The 18,036-nt window shown below is 40.0% G+C and overlaps 1 protein-coding gene across 1 annotated transcript in view; it reads right to left on the reverse strand.

Annotated features, from left to right (window-relative positions):
• MRPS5 (mitochondrial ribosomal protein S5) overlaps window positions 1–18,036 on the reverse strand; it is a 57,296-nt gene that overhangs the window by 4,337 nt on the left and 34,923 nt on the right. The window contains exons 6-9 of the mRNA XM_086460892.1: window positions 6,217–6,307; window positions 3,527–3,573; window positions 2,359–2,416; window positions 471–533 (exon numbers count right to left, since the gene is read on the reverse strand). Of these exons, the coding sequence (XP_086317018.1) occupies window positions 471–533; window positions 2,359–2,416; window positions 3,527–3,573; window positions 6,217–6,307 (259 nt within the window). The remainder of the gene's footprint in view (window positions 1–470; window positions 534–2,358; window positions 2,417–3,526; window positions 3,574–6,216; window positions 6,308–18,036) is intronic.

Consider the following 18,036-nt stretch of genomic DNA (forward strand, 5'->3'; position numbering starts at 1 on the left):
AACTACCTCTGAATCTTGTTTTCATAACAGCAATTAAAAATCATTGAAAAATAATAGAAAGAGCCCATCAGTTCTCCAAAGCCTGCATGGGGCATATGGTGGGAAGAAAAACCTGCAGGGTTCTTCTAAAGGCCTTTGCCTCCAACATCTGTGCTATTAGATTAGACTTTTCCACATCTAGGTAATTTAGAGCTGAAGGAACTACACTTCGGAAGCATGAAAGAAAAGCATGAGTAGAGCTCCCAGCAGTTTAAGAGTGAGAAACACCTATTTACAATAAACACAGCCATGTCATCAACAGTACGTATTTCTACTGAAAAACAACTGATCATCTTCAACATTGAAAAAATGGTTGACTAGCATCAAATGATCCATCTCTGAAGTAAACAGACATTGTACAAATTTAACTTAATCAAATAAATACCAGTCATTAATTAATAACTTTGAAATTTCCAGGCAGCTTTAATTACCTTTGTTTTGCTTCTTCATGCGGATGCTTGTCCTTTTAAATTTCACTGTAATGTCATGATAAACTGGAGGGGAGGAAAAAAAGGCATTACAGCTAAATTCTTCCTTCTAGAAAAGCTTTATCTCAGCACACTTAAGGACTACCTTTCTTTTTCGGAACTGTGAATGGGAACTTTCCTCTGAGTTCTTTAAAGAATAGGGTTAATCTAGGTAAGTTTCTGGAATAGATTAGGAATGTTTTCACATCCGTAAATACTGTTATTGTATACAAAACCAAGCTTCACTTGAAAGTTATTAAGTGTCTGTATGCCTCCAACGATCTTCATTTAGCTGTGAAGTGAGCTCATGTGATACTATTTAACCCTCTTCCTCATACTCAGATTTTTTTAATTCACCTAACCTAAGATTTCCGCATAGGCTTCAGCATTCTTGGATTTTCCATACAGAGTATTCCATACCATTCCAGTCTTCCTGCTACTCACTGCTTCTAAAGGAAGCCCCCCAAACTCATATCCTCTGGTGGTTGGCTGTTATATATATATCTGATTCAGTCTCTGCATAGTGGATTCTAGCACTGCAGTCAAGGTGGCTCAGAGAGGATCTCTATGTTAACTGAAATGGAAAGCACGGTGGAAACACCAGGAGTTTTTAAATCAAATCCCCAATCTGCTAGTGTGAAATAATAATGCTCAAGGAATAAAACTCATGAGGATAACTGCAGTTTTGCATTTGTAAGTTTCATTGCATTCAGTTTTATTATACTGAATATTTATCTACACAATGACTTCATTAAATATTCATATGCTCTGTTACTATCTTTCAATTTTTTTCTGGAAGATATCCGAGTATTTGGTACACTGGTACCACGTCTGACATCAGAGAGAACTTGTATGGTATTAAACTGAACTAACAAAAAGCTACCATGAAACATCAGACTGACTTCTCCACCCCCCGTTCTTCCTGGCTCCTGGGCTTTGTCAGCATACATGGATGGAGTCAACAGGGAATCATCTCTGACATGCAAAGGGGAAAAGCACAGAGTTCGCTGTAGAGGAGAAATGTCCAGTCTCTGACTTCCTTAACTCAAATTGTGCCAGCAGAGTTCTAATCTTGCTACTACCCCTTTCCCCCACCACCATTTTTAAGGAGCCCAAAATACTATGCATTAAGCATCCAAATTTTAAACACAGAATCATAGAATAGCTGGGGCTGGAAGGGCCCTTTAAAGGCCACCTAGTCCAACCCCCTGCAGTAAGCAGGGACATCTTTAGCTGGATCAGGCTGCTCAGAGCCCTGTCCAGTGTGACCTTGAACGTTTCCAGGGATGAGGCTTTTACCACCTCTCCAGGCAGCCTGTTCCAGTGTTTCACCACCTTCACTGTAAAAAATTTCTTCCTTATACCTTGTCTAAATCTACGCTCTTTCAGTTTTAAAAGCATTACCTCTCGTCTTATCACAACAGGCCCTACTAAAAAGTCGGTCCCCATCTTTCATGGCAAAGGCAGGAGACTAGAAGGGAGATAAAGTTCTCAATATTTTAACAACAGCATCTCATATTATGTAATCTTAACTTTTCTTCACGGACCTTGCTACAACTGTTGATACAAACCTGAGCAAAAGTAAAGAGTAAACCACGTATTAATTCCAGGTAATGGTAATTTATTTTACACAGGGACTGACAGACTACGTACTCTGACATTACCACTGTCTAGCTAAAACAGCCTGGAGCTAAGATTTCGTACAGCATGCTGAAGAAGTAAATGCATGAAAAATGCAATGCATCAGATCAGAAAGGTTTTAGTTTACACCTTTCTTATGCTTCATAACTAGATGCAACCAGTTCTTGTTGGTATTCAGTACTAACTAAAAAAAAAAAATCATAATACTTACTTGTGTGGTTCTGATATAGCTCTATAAAATGTAAGCAGCGTATTGCTTTATTCTTTGCCTAGGGAATAAAAGCAGAAAACGTTTTTTCTTTAATTGTTCTGCAAAGTATTCAAGATTTATCATTGTTCAGCTAACTAGACAAAAAAAAGGCAAGAAATAAAACTTAGCAAAACAGGTTTGCCAATTTAAACCATTTACTTTACGGAAATGAAAATGTTCTCTTTAAAGAAGTGCTTTCTCTTAACAGATTTAATCTCTAAAAAGATTTCTCAATATAGTAACAACTTTATCAAACTGTGTGTATTTCACCATTGCTACTTTGATAGCTTAGTTGAGCATTACAACACAAACGAAATTAATGTACATGGACAAGTAACATTTTTAAGTCTAAAGGAGCCACACATAATAAGGTCATTATGCACGTGTAAGAGAAAAATTCCTACACACTAACCGTACAAGAAGATCGTGTGCTATATTGATATAAGAAACAAATGACCAAGGGGGGACAGTTATACACCACAGAAAAGGTAGCAGAAAGAAAATAAAGAGCGCCTTAACAGGATCTCATTGCAGGGCAACCCCATTGTGTGTGTCAAAAGGGCAACGAAGCTGGTGAACGGTCTGGAGCACAAGTCTTATGAGGAGTGGCTGAGGGAACTGGGGTTGTTTAGTCTGGAGAAGAGGAGCCTGTGGGGAGACCTTATCGCTCTCTGCAACTACCTGAGAGGAGGCTGTAGTGAGGTGGTCTCTTCTCCCAAGTAAGAACTGATAAGATGAGAAGAAACGGCCTTAAGTTGTGCCAGGGGAGGTTTAGATTGGACATTTGGAAAAAATTCTTCACTGAAAGGGTTATCAAGAACTGGAACAGGCTGCCCAGGGAAGTCGTGGAGTCACCATTCCTGGAGGGGTTTAAAAGACGCGCAGACGTGGTGCTTAGGGACATGGTTTAGCGGTGGAGTTGGCAGTGCTGGGTTAACGGTTGGACCTGATGATCTTACAAAGTCTTTTCCAACCTAAATGATTCTCTGATTATTTGTATCAAAATGGACAAATTATGTACATGGACTTACTTCCTTGCATAGACTACAAAAGATACTGATTATGAAATAATTGTAGATATGAAGTATTTGAGCTTGTCATCAAGCAACAAATAATTCAATCAACATACTTTCCGTAAAGCATTCATCCTGTCACCTCCTTTCCCCATTGCAAAACCTGCAAGACAGAAAAGAGTCATTTTATTACTGAGAAATAGATGAGCCAGGAGCTTCAGAAAGAAAAGGGGAAAAAACGGAGAACTTGACAACCACGTTTAGTATGTGTTATTTCCAGTCCATTGCACAGATCATATTCAGAAAACGGTTCAGAGAAAACCGCAGTTTAGGAGTTACAAATGCCTAACAATTGGACGCCAACTGCTTGTTGTAAAATGAAAACAAATAAGGCTTAAGTTATTTCTTTTGTGTACTTGTCCCAACATCTGAATAGGGGCAAACACTTCAGCCAAAAAAATTCCAGTCTTCTGCTTAAGAAGAAAGAAGAGAATGAAGGAAAAAAAAAAGCTGATTCAGATATATCAACTACACCTGTACAAAGATTAGCTCCAAGACTCTCTATGTACCTTTTCTTACCCTCCAAACTGCAATTAAAAAGTTTGAGGAATGCATCTGGACTTGAATCTTTCACACAAATGAAGTTCTACAAAACTGTAGTTGACAGGAAATACAGTTGTCTTATTAAAGCATCCCATCATCAGAGGTGTCTAGTTAGCTCATAATAAAAGGAGACTACATCCAAAAGGTAGATGCTCTGCGTATATATTGAAAGCAAGATTTTCTTTACCAGAGTCATATAGCAATACAGATGCAGATGCAATTTCCTCCTGATAGAGGCAGGAATTCTCCATTATTTGGATTGTAATATTTGGATTATTTACTTCAGAGCTATTAATTTCCTATTGTTTTAGCTGATTCTTCTAATTCTGCACAGCTGTTTTATCTCTAAGTCCATTTGAGGTCTAACGGGAATTTTAACGTACATCAGTTTGTACACACAAGAGAACAAAAGAAACTATCTCCTCATGGAAAAAACCAGCACATTCAAGGGTGCTTCTTAAATAAAATTTATTCTGCAACAACAAAAGAAAGTCTTTAACTCCTAGTATTTGAAAATTGAGAGATAAACACTATTTCCTCAATAACAGAACTGGAAACACGCAAGAAACTCATTGCTGTACCGGGTGGCTACATAGTGCCTTTATGCTGGTATCCGGGACTAGTTAATTCAAGTTAGATGCTGCACTGAGACGGTCTGGTTGCTTCTAGAGATAGCTTGGCCATCACTACCCTGCATACATAATTGCGTTTAGAACTCCGTTACAAGGAAATCACAACCAAACTGAATGTCTCTGATCAGTATTCCTTCTTCAGTCGTTGCTGAGAGAAAAGGAAACAGGTCTCTCTTCTCAGCTCATACTATAAGATCCTTCAAAATGTTAATGTGTCTTTTGATTTTTCCTATTTATTTTATGCCACAGGCAGCATTTCTATGGTTAGACTTCAAATTGCTTGCTGAAAAGATGGTTATGAAGAGTCATAATGGAGGAAGTCTACAAATGGGTCAAGCTGCAGATCACTGAAGTTACAATAAGACCAGACTCAAAGGGCTCCAAGTATTCTATGTTTCCCTAAAAGTGTAAATACAGTATTTGTAGGAAGCCCATAGAGTAGATTTTTTTTTTTTAAATGATTAACTTCAATAAAATAAGAAAGCTTCCTAAAGAGGTTGAATCAGAAGGAAATTTAGGGTCTTCTGATTTGACAGGCTCATTAAGAATTTCTGAATCAAAGATGCTAGCTGAGACTAGGAGTAAACAAGCGCTTTTCAACTAAAAGCAGTAATACTTCCAAGCGACTACCCTGACACTTAGGGTGAAGAAAAAAAAACCCCAAATAGCCAAATTTATATTCTACCTATCTAGAAATACTAACACTAGCTAGAAAATAACCTAGGAAAACATACAACCAGTCATGCTGCCCTTTGCTGCAAAGTGGTCACTGCTGCTAGAGCAAACACAAATAAAACCCCAACAACATGAAAGTGATTTTCAAAACCAGAAGGACAAAGCCACATCTGCTAACTCCTACTTCCTTATGACTCTATCTGCTCTACTAACCATTGAGGCCCAGATTCATCTCAGTCAAGCACAGGCACCTCTGTGAAGAGCACACTCAGCTGAATTTTCTTCCACCATCAGTGCAAGAGGATGAATATTTCCTGGGGCATATCAGCCCACATGCAATTCCAGGCACCTTTCACAGGTGCCTAATTCTTTTCTTTGACTTGAGAGTAAACAACTACAGTCTGCAGCTAGGTGCCTAAGGCTAGCTAAAACAAATGCAGATATGCATGGCTGAATACTTTCAGGATTTGATTTTTTTTTTTCCCCCCCAAACATAAACAGTATCTAGAGTAAAAAGACAGTGTGCACAGGAAAGCATAGATGATACTTTCTGGTAGGATCTACCAGTGGTTACTTCTATCACTCTAGAGTTAAACAAAAGATGTTTTTACCACTGGATAATACAGGCTCCAAACCTAATCATCCATTACTACTTTTCCCAATTTCTTTTTTCATACAAAACAAAGTGTACAAATGAATAGATATATAATTTGATTATAAAGTTTACTTCTATAGATGAAACTCAAGATTCTTACAGGTATTTCAATATTGTCCAGTGGAAAATTGGGTAAATTCTCTTCCCCCCTGACTTTAAATCACCATGCCTCCCTAAGTCCTATTATAAGCAATGATTATATATAAATTAATGCACTTTTACATACAGTAAACTCACATACCTGCAGCTCCTTTACCATTTCCAATAGCCACTAAGGCACGTACTGATTTTTTTCTGCCTTCCTTTGCCTTCATACAAAACACATTTTTCACCTGAAGAAAAAAAAAAACAGAAAACATCTTGTTATGGCACAGTCTAACTGTATTTTTTTAAAGAGTTTACCAAAAAGGAATTAGGTCTGTGATGAAACCTTATAATACATAGTATCATCTGCAGTGGGACACTGGCTTTGAGGCATTAAACATGTAAAGGCTGCTAAAAATCTGTACTCACACAGAGTAGGTTACCTCAGTACAGTTTCATTAAAATACCCCCTCTGTTGTGTTTAGCTACACAACAGAAAACGCTCTAATGCCACTAGCTTTGTGTGTGATTTCAATCGTGACAAAAAAACATGCCAAAAAATTTGAAAATGACATCCATATCTCACTGCGCCACTCACATTTTAACATATTTTAGAAGCTCTCTCAGGATTTGCTCAAGGCATGTTGTTGCTTTATATGGGTTACACCTTAGGACTGAAATGTGCTTGCAGACTGCAGAAGGTAGTCTCGGTACTGAGATAACAAGCTGCTAAAAAGAAGACTTAATTTGAGGGGAGGAAGAAAATTGTATTTTTGTATTCTGGGAACTAGAAATGTTTACAGAAACTCTGCAAAACTTTCAAGCAGAGGTGCAAGAAAGCGATCTTAGTTTGGAGTGGGGACACACAACAACAATTGGAGAGAGAAGTGGCCTTATGGTTAGCACACTGGAAATCTAAATTTGCTTCTGTCTCTGCCACAGACTCCCCTGTGTGACTATAGGCAAGTCACTGCTTTCTAGTTTCCTACCTCAAATGGTCTAATATATATTCTGAGACCCTTTGTTCATCTAGCTCCTGTTCTAGCTTCCTTGGCTTTGCCGATATATTAAAATACATGTTTATTTAAATCCAGATGTATATTTTTATGTATAGTTTATATACTGTATATAATATATAAACTATAACATATAGTATATGTGTGTGTGTATATATATATACACACAAACACAGATAAAATAACATACTGGATATTGCTTGACTGTGTCTCAATTACCAGTCAAAAGATACAAATTACTTTATGGTTCATTTCTCCCCTTCCTCTCAAATGCATTAGGGTCTACTTTCTTGAAGCCTCAGTGTGATTTCCATAAATTATAACAACAGTTAAACACTCATTGTTAATACATGAATTAAGCAGTGGCCCCCCCTTCCCCTACATGTAATTCTTCAGTAAGGTAGTCTAGTTGTAGCATTATACATCTGAAAGCACGTTATTATAAAATACTTGGTCATGGCTTAAACGTTCTTACTCAAATTCACAAAAAAAAACCCAACCCACAAAAATTCCACTGACATCACTAGGTACAGATTAGGAATGAGTCCTTCTGAAAAACTCCACCTTGCTTTCATTAAATTAAAGATGCTGTTAAATTCAAGGTGCACATATACTCTAGAGAGCACTTCAAAGAAGTATCAGCTTTGCTAATTGCTTATTCCAAGCTATTTTTCTTTTTGCAATCTTACTGCTTGCAAGAACAAGCTAAAAACCAAGCCCCCTAAAATGAAAGTGCCATGGAAATAGGCTATTTGCAGAAAATGCAAAATAATGATGAAAGAAAGAAAAGAGAGTGAAGTAGACTGATCTCCCCAGCAGCATCAAGAGCATACTAGTTTTGCTTTGCACATACTTTTGTCTTCCACTGCCAATCTGAATAAGTCCTTGTACAAAAAAACCAGTTGGCATCCATATTGTCAAAAATAAAGGCTGTGACGTCTGTAGAAACCTACTCAAGAAATATTCTTCTCTCTTTCCAGAAGGTGGCAATAAAGATACATGCAATGAGCTTCTCCAGAAGCCTTGCTAAAACTGCACTTGTCAGCTGTTTCTGAGCAGCTCTGAAGGAAAATGTGTTCAGTCACCCATCATAATCAGTGCTATTGCATCTCTCCTGAAACACTGTGAAGGCCTTTCAAGCTTGATAACGTACACAGACTGCTGCAACAACATTGTCCTTAGATTCTCCCTGCCACAGCCTTGTGCCTCCTTACATCAAAGAAAGCAGGGCTCTTCTGGAGCGTGCTCAGCAATGCTTCCCTTTGTCTTGGAAATAAAACACGCAGCTGAAAGCCCATCATTAAACTGTGCTGGAATTAATTAATACACAATGAACAACGTGACACTTTTAAAACTGCATGACCTCTGAAAAGTGACTGAACCTAAGACACAATTACCCCTATTTACTAGATTGCCACTCAAGCCAGATTTAAAGCCAATTTTTAAAATTTGAAAACAGGCATGCTCAACCTTAATCTGTCTCTCAAACTGACTGTCTCCCTGCACCCATTATTCAGTGGTGCTAATGCAAATTCAGCTTGCTTTCAAGAGCTGAGGGAAGAACAGCATCTTTCAAATACAAAATGAACCCACCTCAAACATTTATTAAGAGGAGAAATGGCAAGTAATAGTATCAAAGGCGGAATTGAAAGTGTAGAAGTAGGCTACAGTCAGAGACAGGCTGCTAAAGGGTTATTGTGATTTCAAGTATTTACCATCTGTAGCACTCTGTTAGAAGAAGGTAAAAATACGACACTTCCCTAGAGATTTTGTTCTTGTAAAAGCAGAATGAATCACAGGCCAAACAATTGCCCTTGGAAAGCCCTCCTTTCTAGAAATCATATTTTTTTCGTGATTTTTAGGAACCTGCTACCTCTAGGCCGCACTCTCGACACTGCTATTCTTTGCTGTTGTTATGCTATTCTTTTGCTGCTGTTATGCAGAGGAAAGGGTCTGCACAAGCTGATCCCCTGTGGTATAAGGGCCTCTGGTCCCAATACTTCTCTAAGGTACAAGGTGAGACAAGATAAAATAAGAGCAGGGCGCAGTGCTGAAAGAAAAGCACTTCCATGCAAGTGAGTCTAGAGGGGCTTAGGGACACAGTTAAAAGGGCTGGGAAGCCAGTTGCTCAAAAGAATTCAGTAATAAACTTGTAAACAAGCCCATGTTAGCTAGATCATGTCCATAGCACCCTTCTCTCTTCTGTGAAAAGCACCAAGGGCCGAGCAGATTTGTACCACAGTGACAGTACATCTCCTAGTTGTAACTTAAACATGTTGTACCTAAAAATCAGAAATTGCACAAGCTAGCTGGAAGGCAGAACTAGTATTGCTGATAAGTGACAAGGGTGTCACATGGTTTCCCTAAAGGTGTGCAAGTGGTGGGCAGTGGCAAGGGCAGTGCTTCAGGAGAAGCCAAATTAGTCTGTTTTCTGTTCTGATTACTAAGATGTGACTTTCTCAAGGAACAGTACCTAGTGAATTTATCAGTCCACACTGTTAGGGAGGGCTGAATTCAGTAGCCCAACAGAGACAAAGCTGCCATAGCTCCATGCTCCCAGGTCCACCAAGTAGAAAGATGTTAAGGGATGTCAGGAGCGGACACCACCTCCTGCAGCTCAGGGCCCAGGACTCTCTCCTGCCCGGCCACTGGAGCCCAGCCCAGACAGGCTGAGGGACATGGCTGCAGGTTAAAAAAAGCAGCAAAGCCAAGTAAGTATCCCAGAGACACACATGCAGGACACTGACATGCCCAGTTACAGTCTATCACAGACAAGGCACTGCCTTAAAGAGCACCTACACACAGGACTTCCATAAAACCTAAGTATGGACTGCCATGTCCCCTTCCTCCTCTTCAGCTAGTAGAAACTGAAGTTCATTAGGTGCAGGCACATACACACCATTCTCTAGCTTCACAAGTGCATGCACATTTGCAGATCCCTGGAGCACCAGCACGGCCCCTCTGTCCATCTGATACCACTGCCCAGGCTCACTTACCTGCTTCATGGATCTTCTACCTGCCTGCTGGACCAGTTTAGTCCTCACTAGCAAATATGCAGCACTCACTTGTCTCACAGGCACTCCACATTTGCAGGTTCCCTGAAGACAAGCAACTGGTCCTCTGCTTGCCTGACCTCAGGCTTCCTACTAACTGGCTAGTCCAGCTTGAAGTTTGCTAGTAAATTACACCTCCCCGCCCCCCCCCCCAGCAAACATCAGGTTTGGGGGAGATACAGATCCTCACCTCCCTGCTGCCTCCACAGGAGCTGGCACCAGGTAAATAGGCTGTGACCTACGGTCCTGCTCCAGGCACCAGCGCTAAGCCCCTGACTTGCTTCATTCACCATCCCAGTAGCTGATTTTCAGGACACACACCATTCCTGTGGCTGGTGGCAAAGACCACCACCTGCTCCAGCAGCTTGCATCAAGACCCCACTCGCTCTGGCTACTGACACCACAAGTCAGGGGCACCCACAACACCAGCCCAACTGCAGTTGCTGGCACCAATTTCACTCCCACTGGTCCCCTCATGTAGCTGGCACTCTGGGCTCAAATTCTCTAGGACCCTCCCTAGATCCAGAGAGCTATGGCCTCTTCAAATACTGATGCCAAGACCCTTACTTGTGTCAGTAGGTGGCACCACAGTCCACAGGGCACCCACACCCCCTGTATGACTCCAGTTGCTGGCCCAGTGTCCACTCACACCAGTCCCACCACAAAGTCCTTGCATTTAGTCCCTGTAGACCTCACACACACGAGTGAGATTAGAGACAATTATGAAAAGATTTAGTAGGAAGATAAGACTGTGGTGACCAGGTGCAGGGCTCAGTTGGACAAATAATACTGACTGGCTGCATCTTAAATGCAGCCAGCCCCTGTTATACTCCTCTTTTCTGTCTATTCCTCCTTTGTTCACCCCAACCCCTTCCCCTGCACATTCCTTCACCAGTTTGCACAGTTCCAATGACACCCCTCCAACATCCTGGATCCTCAGGTTTGCATCCTCATCAGTAGCAAAGTACTGGTTTGCCTGCAGATTTTTGATAGCCCACCAATGAGTGTGACCCACAAGGCTTGTTTCTTTTCTTTGCCTGCATTATGCCCTTCTGTCAGGTCTGTGTCTGTGTATTTTGCTTACAGCTTCCCCCTTTTCCTTGGTGTCCTACTGGACCTCTAGCAGATAATCTTAATGAAATAAATATCCTCACACTCCACATACCCTTAGCAACTAGTGTGGCTGACCAGGGTTGGTTCTCATTACTGCCTGCCTTATAGCTTGTTGGTCAGATATGCATCTCTGTATGTTCTCTTTTATGGCTTCTCCCTTATTATCCCCTTTTTTACACTGAAAAGGTCCCGAACCATGCACCCTTAAAACAAGAGACCAGCCCTGCTCACATGCACCACCCTTTCTGTCCCCTTATCCCTCTATTTTCCCACACTTGTTCCTCCCCAAATCACCTAGATCCCTCCCTTGCTCTCCCTTTGATTCCTGCCCTAGACATGCCATAAGTCTTGTGTAATACTGAAATGCTGCGTAATAACTTGTGTAATACTGTGGAGTGCTCTGGAAAGCCTCATCTTGATAGATGTCACCCCTGGACCATCGGGATGAGGCTATTCCACTACAGCCCCAGAAGGAGCCAAACAGGGTGTCTGTTCCTCTCGAGTCCTTAATTTTGGTTCCCCTGCCTGCCTCTGTGCTCCCCTGGTCTGTGCAAATGAGCCACTGATATGGTTATGGCTCTCCTGTGATGGTCCTGTCAGGAGCAGGGTGTTACTCTGGTTCCTCTACCTGCTATTGCCTCTGCGCTCCTTTGTGTGTGGGCAGACAGGCCTTTTATCACATAACCTAACAGTCAGTACTCTCTCCTACTTGGTCATCAGTTGAAAATACTTCTCTTGAAGAATTTGATTCAGTAGCTATAACCTCTGAGAAGCAGGAAGATTAGAACCAGCTGTCCTGTTCACAGTGCATCCATCCCCCAAGGATACAGTAAGTGGAGAAACTGCAATACAGAAAACAATCTGGACTCCTCTACCCCTCACTTAGCAAAACAGATGAAAGGTTTTGACCAGATACTTGGAGTGTTTTTCATATAGGCTCACTCATCACAGCTCTGGGGTAAACCCCAAGTGCAGTTCTCATCCAAATTAGCAATGAGCCCAATCTTCAGAGAAATTATTGACTAAACCATTTTTAAAAGTGCTGATAGTTTCCCCCTGTCACGTGTGTGAAACTCTCTCTTTTATAACTCACTGGGGACAACAACATAGCTCAAATGCCCTACTGACACAGCGTGTGTCTAAACATGGCTTCGTACCACAGCTCCCATCAGAGTACAGATCCTTTGGATTAACACCACAATAATGCATACTCAAAGCCATGCTACAACTGAAACGGCTTTGCTTCCTTTTCAAAGGATGATGCATAATCATGCCAAATTATAATTTACTTAAAAGCTTCTGAATGTTCCAAATGCCAATTATTTCATCCATCCAGGCTGACAGGTAAAGGAGATAAAAAGACTTAATTATTTAAACAGAATCAGTTAAAGGTAGCATCCTTAAACTCTACTTTAAAGGCAGGTGAAAACTCTTGATAACTCCAAGAATATCAGAAATAAATTCTAGTGAACAGCTCTGACCTCTCATTCCTTCCTGTAACAAGTTGCTTCAGGTGCTATCTTAAAAACTGCCTGAAATTTTCATTGTCAGTCTAAAGACACTGTCAGTATCACCCAGGGAACAGAAAACTTCCTTGTAGTTCTAAAAGCAAAATCTAGAGCTCCAATACCCCAGTACTTTGAGCCAACATCTCATTTGAAGTAAACTATTACTCAGAGAGTATCCTGTATACCAGGTAATTTTTCAGTCAAGGATGTCAAACAATGGATCTCACTGTAATTTCATGCAGCATTTCCTTTCCACAAGCCTTTTTTATTGCACCCTTTGCAAAAACAATAGCTAGAAAACAATTTTCAATGACTTATAAAAAAGAAATTAAGGGTTTAGACTGTGTATTAAGGAATATTCTTTTTATCACAAGTGGCAAGTCTACCAAGATTAATTCTGTGGTCCTAAGCCAAACATGTACTCGTGGGTTTTCTGCTGTTTCAGGGGAAGTTGAAACAGTGGCCTTATATCCTATTAACAACCCTCTCCTGCACCTAGACAATTTATTTTTGTTTAGTGGATGCAGAACAAATTAATGAGTGATACAGTTATAACTCTCTTCTGTGTTTATATTCCCTACATGCACTTTTCTGTGTTTATATTCCCTACATGCACTTTTTTAACAATACATTTAGAAATACTTAAGACAAGGTCCTTTATAACATTTTGACCCAACAAACTTTTGTTCTTCTGACTTTACCCCTGCTTTCCACATGCCAACATAAAGATACTGTTCCAAAGGCAAGTCAATCCTCCATGGCTTGGCAAAGAAAGCCTAGTGGTTCCTAGTACCACCATCCCTGAACAGTCCCAGATGAGAATGAGTCCCCACACAACCAATCTTCTCTACTGGCCCACTGATAATTTGCCAAGTGCTGGATTTGGATTATTAAATAAGTACAGGTGTCATTCAACTGCAAGAATATAAACCTTGAATCTTCTGCTTACCTCTTCCAGCTAGGAATAGCGACCACTCGCTCTACTCCTGCTCAGATTTTGGCTAACACACAGCTCATGCTAAGGCCTGATGTATGCTGGGGGCAGCTCCATTAGGTCAAAGTGAGAGCAACACGGAGGCAAACACAATGCCCAGAAAGGGCTAAAGGTCATTACGCAGCCACTGCCATTGCAGCTTACTGTCCCCTGCAGCCACAATCCTTGCATACTGATTGTCTGGCAGTTTCTTCAGAATCCCCTAACTCATGGCAATGCTACAGACCAAACTTCCAAGCTGGACGGTATAAACATGACAGCTTACCCCAAAAGATTTTGAAGTGGAGCTGACAGCAACCAGCCTGCTGAGGCTTTTGTGCTTCCTGGTGGGATACAGGGGATGCCCACACTGTGACAGAGGAGAATGGATGAGCCCTCTTACTGTTGGTTTGGCGACTATTTTGCTCAAAGGTGCTCAAGTTACGAGTTATGAACTGAGAGAACTATTGAGTTACAAACCTCATGAACCAAGCGATGAACTAGTGAATTCATGTGTTAGACTGGTCAGCACGAAGGGGATTGCGTGCTTGTTGGACGTGTTTGTCTTCCCTCCTAGTAAGCTCATCAAATACAAGCTTAATTTATGGAGTATGTTGCCCTGTAAATTTGAGCGATCAAAACGGACCGTGACAAGCACACCTAACACTGCTTTGTGCACGGGCAGCAACGCACATCAGATACAAATTGTGCAGACCCTGGTCAGGAAACTGCTTTTTTCTGATTGCTCTCTTCAGTCTTGCTTCTCCAAAGTGCCATACAACAGTTAAGCTAAATGGTGTATCCAAACAGGTCTGACAATCAAAATGAGCATGCTTGAATACAGCTGAATGTCTGAAGAAAAAAGGGGAAGAACAAGCAAATGACCAAACTCACTTGATAGAAAAAGTGAGTGAGCTTTAAGAAATTACAGGTTTTGCATGGAATCTTGGCACATCAGGACTTGGATATGAACTGCCAATGCTATGATATGACTCTGTGAAGCATACCCAATTTCAAGTCAATTCAACTAAGAATAAAGTCTGTGAAGAAAACTACTGGAGGTAACATGCAAAAAAAGAAAGAGAAGATTTAGGTGACAGCCTAGAATATGGATTAATTTACTGCATACTATCATGACTATAAGACAAAAGTATTTCTTCTCAAACGCTTTCTGCAGAGTTCATCACTTAACTCGATTCCTGGGAAAATATGATCCGTATGCTCTTCAGAATAGCCACTCGATTATCCACTCAATCCAATTTACTTTGATTCTATCTAAGGAAGACAGTTATTTTTACCATGCAAGTGTTAAAAAAGATCTCTTTTGTCCTCTCTTCTTCCCTCTCTTCCCACACTCTTACAAAGTGAAAACAAACAAACAAAACCCACACAAACACCCAAAAGATAAAGGTCCACATAGAGTTTTACCTACAACTTAAGAAAGAATGAGACATAACCCTGAACTACAATAGCAACATAAAATGATTTCTTGTTTTAAGGACCAAAAAAGATAATACCAACATCCCAGTACCCAGCTCATGACATATGAAGCTCTGTACACAAACCAAAGCACCAGTGTACTTGTACCTGCAGAGAGCAGCTTTCGCTTTAAGGACAGGATCCGTGTCTGTATGTTGCTGCCTTTTGCACCATTTCTCTGTACAAATTTAGCAGTGATGGCCATGAACTTCTCTGCAAGTCTCTATCTTTCTGTAATTTAATACTCCAACACAAATCAACATTATTTTTGTTCAAAACCGACAGTACCATATCCTAACCATCTGGCTGAAAGAGACAACTATTCTGACACTGAAAAGGTTGCACTGAGCCAGTTACAATGGGGCCATGCTTGCATAAAATTCTTCAAATAAAATTATCTTTATTAGAAACAGGTAACAAAACCAAAAAAGCACGAAAACAGCAGTAAGCAATAAAAAGGCAGAGCTTCCACAACTGGCAACTTCAGTGCTGGACAAAAAATAAAACAAACAAACAAACCAACCAACCAACTCACCCAAAAAAACCCCAAGATATCTGTCTTTTGCCAAGGGCATTAGTTATAACTTTATATTCTCCCTTAGAAAAGTCCCCTTCACGAAAGATTCAGAGCACCACTAAGCTCATGCCATGTGCTTTCAGCCCTTACTGATTACTAGGTCTCACTCTCTAATTTTGATTGTACTACAAGGCAAATAATATCGTAACACAGGATATCACGTAGGTGACATTTTTTTACTATGTTACCGTGTTGATTTTTTAGAAAACCAAAGAAAACTTCATCTGAGGATGTATGACACACAAAAAGAAGCCTTCCAGTTAAAATATGAATGGCATATGTTAACCACAGCTGTAAATTTTAATTACCACTATTATTATATTCTGTTAAACAACAGTAAAAACTACCACCAGTTCTATTCACGGAAATTCTTCTTATGTGTAATATATGAGCAAAACAGGAAACGTGCCTTCAGGCTGACAGGAAAAGAAGCAGGTAGCCCAAGTTATCTGCTTTTAAGTAACACAAGACTCTACAGGAAAGGCAGAAACAAAACCCAATATCCAGTCCCTGCTGCTGTCCCTTAACACTCACTCAAGCTAGCTTTTTCTCTATGACAACTTTAGCCCTTGTTTACATGAAGATCTGACATTGTCTGTACTCTATTCTACAAGTGGGGGGAAAAAAAAAAATCAAGTTAGCTTTTCAGTTTCTACATTACAAGGAAACACTTCAATAAACAATTTCTCTCTCTTAGCAAGGGAGCACAGCCTTTCTAGTAGCATAATCACAACAGAAAAAGCCTTTTGTATCTTTGTTCATAAGACAGTCCTTTAAAAATCGCTTTCAGTTTCTTGCTGCAAAGTATAATTTCCCAGCAAACATTATTTTAATCTCCTGTACTGTTGTGAAGATAAATAGAAAAGACATACAGAAAAAGCATAATGCATGCCATCTATTTAAAATAAGAATGCTAAAAAAGATCTGTTTATTTCAAAACTCATACTTGTTATCAGAAAATTATAGGACTCAATTATTTTGGGCTCACTGCTGGCTTTGAATATAGAAATTTTTGCCGCTGCTGCTATTTTTCTGCAAAAATCACTCCTCTTTCTCAGTTCATATCTGTGGCAGTCTCATATAACAGTAGAGCCCCAGCCTGCTTCTAAAAAGCTTTTTTATTATTCAGATATAACACAGCATTGGAGCAGATCTCTATAGCACATGGAAACATTGAATAGCAACTTATTTTGTTGTTTAATCTAGTGAATTTGACTGTAAATAATTATGCCAGCACAGAATGGACAATTTTAGTAAATACCTGCTCTAGTATCCAAACTGACAGCCAGCTGTGACATGTCACAGTAACAAAACCCCAACCACTTTTCTGCGATGTGCCCTTTCAATTAACTGAAAGCCCTGCCAACTGCAGGGCTCATGAAAAGTCACTTCTTTTATGAATGGTGCCCATGCACCTCAACTACTACAAGCTGCCTTCCAACACAGACACAGCTAAAGGCTAAGTGATCCAAACAGTCTTTGCTACATCAGAGTCAAAGCCCGCAGTGCCCAGTCCCCTCCAAAAACTCATTTACTCAAAGAAGCTTTAACAAATTGTGTGGGTTTTCCAAAACCCACCACAACAATCTACCATGTGTACAGCTACTCCTGATCTAAGAGGAACTAAAAAAAAAAAAAAAATGGAGAAGGCTTTTCTGATTCTTCAGCATATAAAATGAAACCACACACATGCGTGGTTTTAAACCTGAGAATAATAGGTTAATTTCGCATGTTAAAATAAGAATGCATAAAAGGTGTAAGGTGCAATTCAGGACATCTCATTAATGCTCATTTTTGTTGCATTTATCAACATAATCCCTAAAATACTATTAAATGTGAATCTGGTATGTAAATGGATGCGATGATCACCAGCTTTTTTCCCAATAATACCATCCTTTAAAGGCTGTTTGGGGAAGTTTAGACATATGCACATCAGCATATGCAATTAGGTGTAGAAGTATGCAACCCATTTATTATTGCAACAAACCACCTGTGACATTAAGTACAAGTTTGCTACTAATTTTATTTTCTGTCTTCTCTAGACACCAATGACAAATTTGAGAACATAATATTAGAGATACTTGAGAAAACAGAAAATATATGAGTACCAAACTCATTTGTATAGGTTTATATTCATGTCTGTTTAGACATACATGACATATAGAGCATTAAATATGAACTGCCAGTGAAGGTCTGATCCTTTGATTAATGTTATCTTAAGATTTAGACTGAATACACTCATTAACGGAAAAGACATC

This window comes from Leptosomus discolor, chromosome 2, assembly GCF_034619465.1.
Source record: "Leptosomus discolor isolate bLepDis1 chromosome 2, bLepDis1.hap2, whole genome shotgun sequence".
NCBI classification, from domain to species: Eukaryota; Metazoa; Chordata; class Aves; order Leptosomiformes; family Leptosomidae; genus Leptosomus; species Leptosomus discolor.